The following is a 13,030-nucleotide window of genomic DNA, read 5'->3' on the forward strand; positions in this document are numbered from 1 at the left end:
TGTGGGAGGAAACCAGAGCACCCGGAGGAAACCCACGCAGACACGGGGAGAACGTGCAAACTCCACACAGTCAGTCGCCTGAGGCGGGAATTGAACCCGGGTCTCTGGCGCTGTGAGGCAACAGTGCTAACCACTATGCCCCCGTGCCGCCCACTTGTGTGCTATCACCAGGTTATTTCATTCAACAAAGTTTCCTCGGTCCTCAGTATCCACTTCTGCTTCCCTCAGGCATGGACAGTGTTTGGGGATGTTTCCTTTTCATGATGAGAGCCAAAGATATATGAGCTGTTTGGTCCTAATGAAAGTTGACAGTGATTTCCGCTATGGATTTGTAATTCACTGCAGCATTACAGTTTCACTAATCAATTGAAAGTAATGTAACTCTCTGTAACTATAGTCCAGGTCAGACTGGAAATAATTTCCATGTTTTTCACTGAAATAGTACTCCAGATAATCATTGCATCATCATATTATTGAAATCTTAATGTAAGGACCTCAAATGATAATGTCCTTGTGCCTGCTCTTGCAGGCAGGAGTTCGGAACAGAGCAACGTCCTGACCTGACTAAGGAAGTATATCTACAAGACATCCACTGTGTGGGCTCCCTCTGCAAACTGTACTTCCGTGAGCTGCCTAACCCCCTTCTCACGTATGAGCTCTACAAAAAATTCACAGTGAGTATACATCCTCTTCTGTCTTTGGCTATCTCCACATCCCAGTGATTTGTGCTGGGTTCTGTCCCACAGGTAAATGTTAATCCTCCAGCAGCTAGGGGGTGGCTGTTCTTCCTGGACACTGAGTGTTGAAAGGGTAGTCAATTTCTGTAAAGTTGAGAAGGGCAACCACCATGATCATATTCAACATAGCAGATGGTTGGTGCACATGGGTAAAGTGACTTCGCTAAATAACATTCAAAGCTGACTTGCTTTACTTCCCTAACCTGCTGATGTTAAGTCATAATCATGCTACTTGTTCATGCTAATATCAGCCTGCGGGGCTCAATACCACACTGGGTATCACACTTACTGACTGTGGGATATCGTCACATGTTGGGCTCACAAAAGTGTTAAGCTCCCTGTGAGCAAAGACAGTCAAGTGGAGGAGTGATAGACTAGCATCTGATGACACAGAACTAACTGGAGATTTAGGTCTCTGTCAATAATTCCCCACAGATTGGCATCCCACTTCTATCTCTCTTTGCTAAAGTTAATAATTACTTTCTAAGGTAAGGCCCTCAGCAAATATGAAAACTTTATTTCTCACTTCCATTTGACTTACTGACTTTTTTCTGAACAGAAGCTATTTATTGCAAACTAAAGGCTTTTACTTTGATGTGGGAATGTTGTTAGTCATTGTTCCTTAGCCTTTCCCTTGGTCCCATCAGTAACAGGAATAGTGCAGGCCCCTGGTCATACACATGCTCACATAACAGTAATGTTCCTGGAGGCACTATTCCATTGGCAAAGGTCAAAAATTCCTACATTCATGTGTCTGATTTAGGAGCTGTGATTTGGGTTGAATTAGCAAGGCTGCCTCCAGGCATGCAACATAATAGTTAGTCCCATTCCACATATTGGAGCCTACATTTCATCATCTGGTGCATGTGAGGCCTGCAGCACAAGCCATACCAATAAAATCTGGTGCAGTAAATTCTAAATATATCATCTGTGCTTACTGGTCTCTTAAAGGGGCTTTCTCTTCCCAAAGGGTGGGAGAACATGGACATACTCTACCATTGGCTAGTTATTGCTTTGGATGTCTAGACTTCTGTATATGTTTTTGCTTTCCACTTATGTTTTCTTTTTGGCTTTTGCTGACTTCAGACTGGTACCTTACAAGGTAATCCATATGGAGCTTTCACCACATTCTATAATTGAAATAAGAAAGAGGAGGAGACAGAGGAATTTATTTGAAAGTTGAAGCCTTACTAACTAGCTTGTTAACATATGTAAACACATATGCTGTCACTGCATGTATAGACATATTCATATACATGTTCATTTATACCATTTGAAGAACATTTGTATACATTGGTACAAGCACACACATATGAGCAAACAGAAATGAGGGAGGTGGAGGTGTAGCGATAATGTCACTGGACAAGCAGTCCAGAATGCTAGGTGAGGGGACGTGGGCATCAATCCTACCCTGGCACATTGTGACATTTTAATCAATAGAACCTGGAGTAAGGAACTGGCCCAGTGGTGATCACAGTTGATTGTCCCACTGATGTGCTTTGCATAACCACTGGCCAACTTGGCACCCTAAAACATAAAATATTGTTTTCAGTAACTTTCTCCGCTCGGCAACCAATTAACAACCTCCAGTCTGCAACAGTCTGAGCGAAGCCTGGTGTAATTTTACTGCAAAACATTTCACCAAATTCTGTTGTCTTCACTGACAGGAGGCAGTCTCTGCTCAGTCAGAGGAGGAGCAGCTGATCAGAATACAAAATGTCATCAAAGAGCTACCTCCTGCACATTACAGGTAATAAAGCAGGCTCTCCAACTTCTCTTGCTGTGCTAAACAATACCCCGCCCATCATTTGAAACTGCACGTAGCTACATTTTTCAATGTGCTAACTCTGTTTTAGGCAGCTAACAGGGAACTAAAATCTCAGCAACAGAATCATTCCTAGGTAAAAGGACTCCTTGGGGGAATGCTGGTGTAAAATACAGTTAGAAGAAAGGAGGGCAAAAGAATGATATCTTGTTTAAACGTTTATTTTGTATGTTATATTATTCCAACTCCAAGATATAGCAGAGCTTTGAAACACAGAACCCAGCTCAGTCTGGTCCATGTCTGTGCTCCCAATTTATTAAGGCTAGCACTTTATTTTATTCACTCTTTGAATGCGGGCATCGCTAACTGGGCTGTCATTTCTTGCCCATCCCCAGTTGCCTGTGAGAAGGTGGTGGTGAGCTACCTTTTTTAATTGGCAATTTGAAATGTAAGAGAATATGAGAGGATTATTTTACAAGCTGCTTTCCCCAACAGTGTATGTTGGACAGATTGTTCCTGGGAAAGCATGGTTTGAACTTGAGTGATGTCTGGTCTGGTTACATTAAATCCTTTGCACCTATGCATTGTAACACCAGTATATTTATTTTGATGGTTGTGAACATCTTTTTTGGAAAAATACATATATTCTTGTCAATGCAAAAGCTAAATATTTTTGTATTTATTCTTCTTTTTAAACATTCAATATTGGGTAGCTTTTGTTCATAAAATAGTGATAATCTCATTCTTATTTTTATTTTGCTTTCCCATCTTCCTCATGTAGAACTCTGGAATACCTGATCAAACATTTGACACATATTGCTTCCTTCAGCACGATGACAAACATGCACTCCAGGAATCTGGCCCTTGTCTGGGCTCCCAATTTATTAAGGTTAGCACCTTATTTTATTCACTCTTGGGATGTGGTATCGCTAACTGGGCCATCATTTCTTGCCCAATCCCATTTGCCAGTGAGAAGGTGGTGATGAGCTGTCTTCTTGAACCGCCATAGTCCATTTGGCACAGGTATCCCACAGTGCCATTAGGGAAAAAGTGCTGAAATGTGTCCTAGCGACATGGAAGGAACGGGGGTGGAGGGGGGGGGGGGGGGGGGGGCGCGGTGGTGGGGAAGTGTTGGCGATGGGGTGATTTATTTCCAAGTCTGAATGTTGAGTGACGTGTAATGGACTTTCAGGTGCTTGTGTTCCCATGCATCTGCTGCGCTTGGCATTTTAAATAGAAGCAGTCATAGAGTCATGGAGATGTACAGCCCGGAAACAGACTCTTTGGTCCAACTTTTATATGCCTATCAGATATCCCAACCTAATCTAGTCCCACCTGCCAGCACCCAGCCCACATCCCTCCAAACCCCTCCTATTCATGTACCCATCCAAATGTCATCCAATTGTACCAGCCTCTACCACTTCCTCTGGCAGCTCATTTCATATACGCACCACCCTCTGTGTGAAAAAGTTGCCCAGTTATGGATTTGGAAGCTGTTTTCTATGGAGGATTGGTGAATTTCTGCAGTGTCCCTTGTAGATGGTGCAAACCGCTGCAACTGAGTGTTAGCTGTGGAGTGAAACGATATTTTAGCATGTTGTGCCACACACATTAATTGCTTTACTCTGGATAGTGTTGAGATTCTTGAGTGTTATTGAAGCTACACCCATCCAGGCAAATGAGGAGTATTCCATCACACTCTTGACTTGAGTCTTGTAGATGGTGGACAGACTTTGAGAGTCAAGCATTAAGGTTAGCACTTTTATTTTATTCACTCTTTGAATGCGGGCATCGCTAACTGGGCTATCATTTCTTGCCCATCCCCAGTTGCCTGTGAGAAGATGGTGGTGAGCTACCTTTTTTAATTGGCAATTTGAAATGTAAGAGAATATCAGAGGATTATTTTACAAGCTGCTTTCCCCAACAGTGTATGTTGGACAGATTGTTCCTGGGAAAGCATGGTTTGAACTTGAGTGATGTCTGGTCTGGTTGCATTAAATCCTTTGCACCTATGCATTGTAACACCAGAGCTGCAAGATTCCATGCCTCTGATCCACTATTGTAGCCACAGTACTTTAATGGCCGGTCCACTTCATTTTGTTTTCAACTTTAAGTCCAGGTTATCAATAATGGTGGATTCAGTGATGGTTATACCGTTGAATATCAAGGGACAATGATTAGGTTCATGCTCATTGGAAATGCTTGCTGCCTTTCACTTGTGCAGTGGATATTGTCCAGATAGTGTTGCATTTAGGCATGGACTGCTTCACCTAGCCAAATTTAGCTCAGTCTACTTAGAACACAGCGCATAGTTATGAAGAATAGAAAATTTAGCAGGTGAAAAAATAATTAATGCACTAACCACAATTTAGCATGTGGATTAATAACAACGTAATAGCTGATTACCAACTTTGAGATGACTGTAGCCACCTTAGTTGAGCTATCTCCTACTTTCTGTAAAGATGAAGACAGACAAAATTTAGTTGCCTGAATTCTAATTCACAGAGTCCTGGTTAGTCATCGCCTCTGTGCTTATTGACCCACATTGCCATGTCCAGAAATGCTACCAATTAAGTTACAGAATATGTTCTTATCTAACTGCAGCTTGTCCATCCCTCTCTCTGTAACCTCCTCCATCCCAGCAATTTTAAGACTGTAAATCATAGGAGCAGAAGTAGGCCATTCAGCCCATCAAGTTTGCTGCAACATTCAGTGAGATCATGGCTGATCTGATAATCCTCAGAAAGAGGAAATTCCTTCTAATTTCTGTCGTAAATTGATGACCCTTACTCTAAGATTAAGCCCTCTGGTTTCCCATACGGGGATACAAGCTCTCTTCATCTATGCCATCAAGACCCCTAGAATTGCATATATTTTAATAAGATCTCTGCCTATCCTTCTAAATTCCAATGGAGAGAAGCCTAACCCACTTACCCTCTCCTCTTAAGAGAATCTCTCCCTACCTGGAATCAGCCTACTGCTCTCCAATGCCAGTATATCTTAGCTAAGGATCCAAAATCTTTCAAAGCACTCCTGCTGTGGTCTGATTGGTATAATCTTAGCAAGACCTCCCTATTTTAATATTTTATTCCCTTTGAAATAAAGGAAAGCAGTTTCCTGCTGACCTTGGATGCTAGTTTTTTGTGATTCATGCACAAACTGCACACACACACACATACATACAAAACAGGCCTACAACATCAGATTCAGAAACATGCAGCAATTATTTTCTTCCCAAAATGAAAAGACATGAGTGGCATGGTGGCTCAGTGGTTAGCACTGCTGCTTCACAGTGCCAGGGACCTGGGTTCAATTCCATGCTCAGTCTGTGTGGAGTTTTCACATTCTGCCAGTGTCTGTATGGGTTTCCTTCGGGTGCTCTGGTTTTCTCCCACAGTCCAAAGATGTGCAGGTTAGGTGGATTGGCCATGCTAAATTGCCCATAGTGTTCAGGGGTGTGTAGGTTAGATGCATTCGTCAGAGGAAGTATAGAGTAATAGGGTAGGGGAATGGTTCTGGGTGGGTTACTCTTTGGAGGGTCGGAGTGGAATTGTTGGGCCAAGTGGTCTGTTTCCACACTGTAGGGATTCTATGATCATTCTACGTGTAAGAAATTTCATTTTCTTCAGTGCTGGAGACCAGCAGCTCATTAAAGTCTCATTTAAAGCTTCCAGTTGTAACAAATAAAGCAGCAGTTCTTCTCACCCAACTGTGAAAATAGAATCACTTTTTTCTGATTTACCCAGATACCACATTAATGAGAGATGGTGGCAATATAGTAATGTTACTGAGCTAATAATGCAGAGACCCAGGCTAACATTGAAATCCCACCACTTAGCTGCAAAACTCACATTCTGGTCATGAATATTAAGCATAAATCTAGCTTCGGTCATTATGACTAAGACAACAATCTCTGAGTTTTGTAAAACTCCTCCTGTTGCATGACTACAACTGCAAAGTACTACAGTTGCTGGAAATCTGAATAAAATCAGAAAATGCTGAAAATACTCAACAGGTCAGGCAGCATCTGTGGAGAGAGAAACAGAGTTAACATTTCAGAAGATGACCTTTAATATGCACTGGAAGAGGAGCTAGCGACAGTAGTTTTTGCTCAAATGTAGAGACAAGGCAAGGGAGAGATGGACAAATAACAAAATGGAAGGTCTATTTTGGGAGGCAAGAATGCAGGAGAGATTAAATCACAAATGGGATGTTGGTGCCAGGTAATTGGGAAAAGAAATAGGTTATGCATCTGAGGAGATATGAATGGCTATATCAGGATTCAGAACTGAGAGTAATGTAGGATGGCAAGTTAAAATGACAGGTACTGGAAACTCAGGGTCACAGTTGCAGATGGAATTAATTACAGTGATCACTCTATTTGTGTTTGTCTTCAGTGTGGAGAGTCAATTATCCTTCCTAAACCTTTACCACCCGACGCCTGGAGGAAATCGCTTCACCTTCCGCCTTGTGACCCTCCAACCACACGGGATCAAAGTCAAAGTCAATTTCACCAGTTTCCCCATTTTCCTCCCCCTCACCTTATCCCAGATCCAACCTCCCAACTCAGCACCGCCCTTTTGAACCATCCTACTGGTCCATCTTCCTTCCCACCTATCCGATCCACCCTCCTCTCCAACCTATCACCTTCACCCCCAACTTCATCTACTTATCGCATTCTCAGCTACTTTCCCCATCCCCCTCCCATTTATCTCTCAGCCCCCTTGGGCCACCCCCTTATTCCTGATGAAGAGCTTATGCTCGAAATGTTGATTTTTCTGCTCCTCGGATGCTACCTGACCAGCTGTGCTTTTCCAGCATCACACTCTTCGACTCAAATTATCTGTGCTAGCTGTCAGATTAGTTACCATGGCCTCAGCACTGAATGAAGAAAAATGAAATCTGACCTGGAAAAGGTGGCGCATTCTTACTGAAATCATTTCAGCATTATATTAAACTCACCACCCAGTGGGTCCAAAGCAAACATGAAAAATGAGATCATCTCCAGGCGGCCAAACTCTCGTCAGATGTTTTTTCACTGGGACCAGATGCAAATGACCCAAAGTTATTTGAGTGACTAATTCAAGTGCTTGATGATTCTTCCCATTTTAGAGTAAACTGTTGGGCCAATGTTATGACACTGTTTATAAACAGGAAAGACCAATGTGTGGTCTGACATGCACTAACTCAAACCTCTCAGTCCTGAGGCCCCACTCAGACAGCACTGTGAAGTTAAGACTTGGTGTGTGGGCTCGGTAGGAAAGAATTACATGTGGCCCATCAGAGCAGAAGCAATTGTGGTTTCTATATTCAGTAATAGGAAACCCATTGGTAGGGGTGGGGGATGGCAATGTTTCCTCAGCCGTGCCTGAATGTGCAGCCCCTCCAGCCTCAACTATCACCAGTGATAACAGAATGTTCAGCTGTCATGTTCTCACATGTTTCACTAAATCAGGCAGACTTGTCTCTTCGTTCAGTTCCTTGTGACAGATTATAGCAGACATAAGAATGGAGACTCTTTAGACTTAGTGTCTGCCCCAGGACACCGTCCAAGGAGTTTCTGCAGATCCCCCAAACTGTGGACTCTAGGTTCTGCGTATATGTTCAAATGCAAGTGCTAAAATTGCAATAGAGTGGGCGTTGCCAGCCTCATTTACCTCTTTGTCCCAGAGAAGGTCAGACATCTGATAGAAGAATTCATTGTGGGCTACTGCACAGTCTGGAGACTTTGATATGGAGGGATCGAGGATTCAGAAAACTCCCTGGAGATCAAGCCACAATTCCCATCTTCCCAGCCAGCCTGAAGACATGGATGATTTGGCCATGGTACTACTGATCTCAGCAAGAGACCAAGCATCAAGGAGGGCCAGAAAACTAGAGGACTCTTCAGTACAATAGTTGTCTTCCAAACCACGTTATCCTGACTTGGAAATATATCATCATTCTTTCACTGTTCCTGGCTCAATCCTGGACCTCCCTTCTTAACAATACTGTGATGTTTCTACTCAACGTGGACTGCAGTTGTTTAAGAATACAGCTCAATACCACCTTCTTAAGGTAATTAGGAGTGGGCAAAAAATGGTGGCCCAGACAGTAGTATTGATGCCCCATGAATGAAGAAAAGCTAATGCCTACCAGATACCTACTGGGGAGCTTGAGAGGAAGTTTTAACTCAGAGGTGTTGTTGTATTAGAGACCCTGTCGACAACACCAATCTGAGTGCATAATAAGTCTCCTGCCACTCCCTCCCGCTAAGGCACATCAGATAACCAAAAGCTTGGTAAAAACGAAATGCATCTTAAAGGATGAGATAGAGGTAGAGAATTGTGAATGCTAGAGGAGGATTAATGAGCTTAGGGTCTTGATGACAGTGCAGGTAGATTTAAAGGAGTTCACATTCCTTAAGGAGTACTAGCTTCAAGTGCTATGAAATCTACACTCCTACATTGTCTCTATTGCAATGCCCCTAAGATAGCACATTAACACACTCAAAATTCAAACCATACAGAAATAGATGTCCATGGAATGCAAGGATCCCATGGGAAATTCCGGTTCAAAATTATCAGTTTGGTTTCGGCTATTATAGGTTCTGTTTTAAAATGTAGTACTACATACCAATCAACTCTTTTGACATGATATTTACAATCCTGGTGCTTTTCTCTCACACAGATCAAAAGAAATAGAAGGGTCTGGATATAACAACGATGCTGCATTTCTGGAGGTTCGAGTCCAATCTATTGTTATTGAATTCATCCTGAATCATGTCAATCAACTCTTCATTAGCAACACAGTCCAACCTGGGCAGGAAACTGAAGGTAGGTGTGGGAAATGCAACAACCACGTATTTCCGATCTCAACCACCAGAAATAAGTGCGAGCGGAATGCTCATACTCTGAGAACAGTCTGTTATCTATTTGCCCTGCAGAAGAGGGTGGTGAACTGCCTTCTTGAACCACTGCAATCCTTTGTGAGCATAGAGTGTTGGCTGTGAAATATTCTATACAGACACTTTTACCAGCTTATTACTCAGAAAATGCATTTACCCAGGTGCTCTTCCTATATTGTGACAAACAAGAGCTACAGTTCAAACTTAGCCCATACTAGTCACCCAAAATCCATCTGATTTAATCTCATTTCCTAGCACTTGGCCTGTAGTCTTGTATGCTATGGTGTTTCAAGTGTTCAGTTAAATAGTTATTAAATGTTTCAGAGTTCCCATCTTACTATCCTTTTAAACAGTGAATTCCACATACCCACAATGCCCTCCTAATGTCCTGCACCTTAACTTAAAACTGCGCCCCATGGTTACTGACCCTTCTAGTAAAGAGATAGGTTAGATAGGAATCTCCCTGTCTGTTCTCCTCGGAAAGTTATACACCTCAATCAGATACCCCTCCAACTTTTCCTGTTCTAAGGAAAACAACCATAACCTAACTGGTCTCTCTTCATAACTGAATCATTCCAGTCTAGGCAACATCCTGGTGAATCTCTTCTGCACTCTTCCTGGTGCAATAACATCTTTCTCACAGCACAGTGACTAGATTCGCATACAGTACTCCTGCTGTGGCCTGACTAACATGATACACAGCTCCATTATAACTTTCTTGCTCTTGTATTCACTACCTTGACTAATTAAGGCAAGTATTCCATACGTCTTCCTAACCACCTCAATTCCCTGTCCTGTTACCTTCAAGCATCTATGGACATGCTGACCAAAGTCTCTCTGATCCTTTGTACTTCCCATGGTTTTGTAGCACTTACATTTAAAACTGTGGTAAAACTTGAAGCCGCAACATTTAAATTACTGACACACCCCTGAATAACAATCAGAAATGCAAACATCGAAGGTTGGTTCAGGTTAGATTTCTAGTAAGCTACATTCATCGTCAATGCCATTGTTCAGTGGCATACTAACCATGCTCATGCACAAACATAGCTATGTATACCCACATAGGCAGCTGCCTAGAATAAAGATGGCACTGCCTATACTATTACCAACTGGGTAAACACAGCATCAGGATCCTTTTCTTTAAATGGTTGTAGGAGTTGTCATCTAAGTTTGAAATATTGGTGATTTCACACATTGGATGTGATAGAGTGGCAAATAAAAGAAATATGCATCTTCATAAATAGCATTCCCCTGATTGATACAATTTATCTCCACAGCACACAATCCTGTTGTGAAATGCAAATCACTCCCTATTGTTCCACCCTCAATGAAGCTTTTAAGCTTAGAGGAAGCCCAGGCCAGGACTCTGAGACCTGACCATCCTGCTCGTCTTGATAAATCGCACTGTGCTCCAATGGACACTGGACCTGCTGCTGGGACTATTTATCACACTGTCATTGATCTGCCAGATCCCAGGTAAGCACATTTCTCAAACCCCGTCCCTTTCATGTGGCTCTATGGACAGAAATCTATCTTCTGCCCCCCCCCCCCACCACATCCCGCAGCTTCGAACATTAACCACCCACTAGAAGTTCTCCATCACTTTCAACGGTTCCTGAGGTTTTTTTCTAACATGTGAGTTCTGAAGCATCATTTTATTTAAATCTGTTACCATTTAATTACTTTGAAGTTAATGCTATCAGAACTAATCACACAAAGCAGAGATTTGTTGGATTCAAGTCTGCACTGATTTCAGAGAAAGTGACATCTCAGTTTCAGTGGGTCAATGAGGAGAAATGACCAGGATTCCTCCTCTGAAGCCAAATCAAACAAACATTTGTCAAAGAGGGAGGTTTTAAGCAACATGTTAAAGGAGAATTGTAATCCAACTAGAGTCTAGGCAAGGGTTACCACTTGGTTATGACCCTGAGAGAGGGAATAACTGCCCTTCTTTATTCAATCCTGTCCCTCTATTAGTCACAACAAAGTTGACTTCAAACAAACAATCCTTTCCCCCATGACAATCATTCCCAATTCCAATGGATTTATGTATAAAAGAAGCCAATTTAACCAGGCCTCATTGAGTTACACAAAAAAAAGTCATTTCATTTGTTCACAAGACTTGAAGAAAAATAAAACACAACATACATGCACACAGTTTAGGAATAAAATACAACAGTAAGATAGATAAATGAATCAGTCTTTGGTTTGTCTGTATGGAATGGATGGTGGAACATTGTAACCAGTATGTTTGGTGATAGTGGTGGCAATGACTCTGACAGTTGAGCAGTTGATTTGGAAACTTTTTGTTTCAGCAGATTGGCTAGAAGGACTTATTCAATTTCCTGTTTTACCATAGCTTTTGACTGGTCACTTGCTTCCAGCAATTACAGACACTTTCTATTCTTTTCCTTTTAAGCACAGGGATGTTGTAGAGGATGCCCTCGGCTGTAAACGTCACAACACATACTCTTTAGTAACATTACAGCACCAGACTAGCACACATTAGAGAGGTACATTTGATTCATAATGCCTTTTCTTATGTATCTCTGGAAACAGAATTTCTGGAAGGTAATTAGCATGTAGAACTCACTGTAGCTAGTCATTGATAAAGAAATCCTTTATATCTTGTAAAAGGAGCTGGAGAGTTGCTAGGGAAAGAGAAAAATGGAAATGTATGACAGTACAAGTAGATTAGCAGTCACTTAGTGGAAAACTTACAGCCTGCTTCCTAGCTGTACCAGTCATTGGTTTAACATACTAACCAGCAGTTGGTTTTGGTGCCTACCTAATCTGAATGCAATGTAGTTCTGTTCCATATTCACCTAAAACTGAGGAAAATCAAGTAGATGTTTCTTGAAAATGCACATTTCTCAACAGCAAAGTAATGATAACAGAAGCAATAGCCTTTGATTAGCTGCCAGCTGAAGCTGTTATAGTGAATGATGTTGCTTAATTAAGTCTGTTTTGTCCAGTTTTAAAGTGGGCTGCATAGTTGAACCCTTAACCTCTGCTGAGCTAACTGATTTCAGCCAAGGTGCAGGGAGGAGCTCTATAATTGGCCTCAGGAACCTTGCTGTGGGAAAAAAAAGAGTCACCCATTGAACCTGATCATTATGCCACAAGGGACTGTTTGTGGCGAGGTGGAAGAATGTTTTTTTTATAACACTTGTGATGTTTGCAGTTTGTAGGCATAATATGATTTGCATGAGCCTGCATAAAATTGTATTTTAGTTTGATATGGCATTCTGGAGTTTCCCCTTATGTTTTGGTGATTGACTTCCACAATTCTGCCCTTATTCTATAAAAACAGTACTGAGTGCCATTTACATTGACACATATTCCCCTACCAATATATTTATTAATTGTCCTTTAATACTTTTAAAAATAAAAAAGAAGGAATGAATGGTACACAAATTCAAGGGATAGCTGAGCTCTAAGGCCACAATAGTTCTGGCAGATAGAATAGGATTTTGTTGCCTTGAGGAGTGATCCTATAGTTTGATGTCAGTAGGACTAGTAATGGAACTGGGGAATGTTAGCAAGAGATAGCTTAGTACTGGGGAAGTGGTCTGGAAAATGATCACAGAAGAAAGTGTTAGTACGAGGGAATGATAGAGCTAATAAATGACAGTACAA

At 41.8% G+C, this 13,030-nt stretch overlaps 1 protein-coding gene across 1 annotated transcript in view; it reads left to right on the forward strand.

Annotated features, from left to right (window-relative positions):
* The window catches only part of arhgap31 (Rho GTPase activating protein 31), a 106,973-nt gene that overhangs the window by 75,904 nt on the left and 18,039 nt on the right, over positions 1-13,030 (forward strand). The window contains exons 3-7 of the mRNA XM_072584925.1: positions 530-674; positions 2,405-2,487; positions 3,284-3,391; positions 9,172-9,317; positions 10,669-10,867. Of these exons, the coding sequence (XP_072441026.1) occupies positions 530-674; positions 2,405-2,487; positions 3,284-3,391; positions 9,172-9,317; positions 10,669-10,867 (681 nt within the window). The remainder of the gene's footprint in view (positions 1-529; positions 675-2,404; positions 2,488-3,283; positions 3,392-9,171; positions 9,318-10,668; positions 10,868-13,030) is intronic.

The sequence above is a fragment of the Chiloscyllium punctatum genome, chromosome 15 (genome assembly GCF_047496795.1).
Source record: "Chiloscyllium punctatum isolate Juve2018m chromosome 15, sChiPun1.3, whole genome shotgun sequence".
Taxonomy (NCBI): domain Eukaryota; kingdom Metazoa; phylum Chordata; class Chondrichthyes; order Orectolobiformes; family Hemiscylliidae; genus Chiloscyllium; species Chiloscyllium punctatum.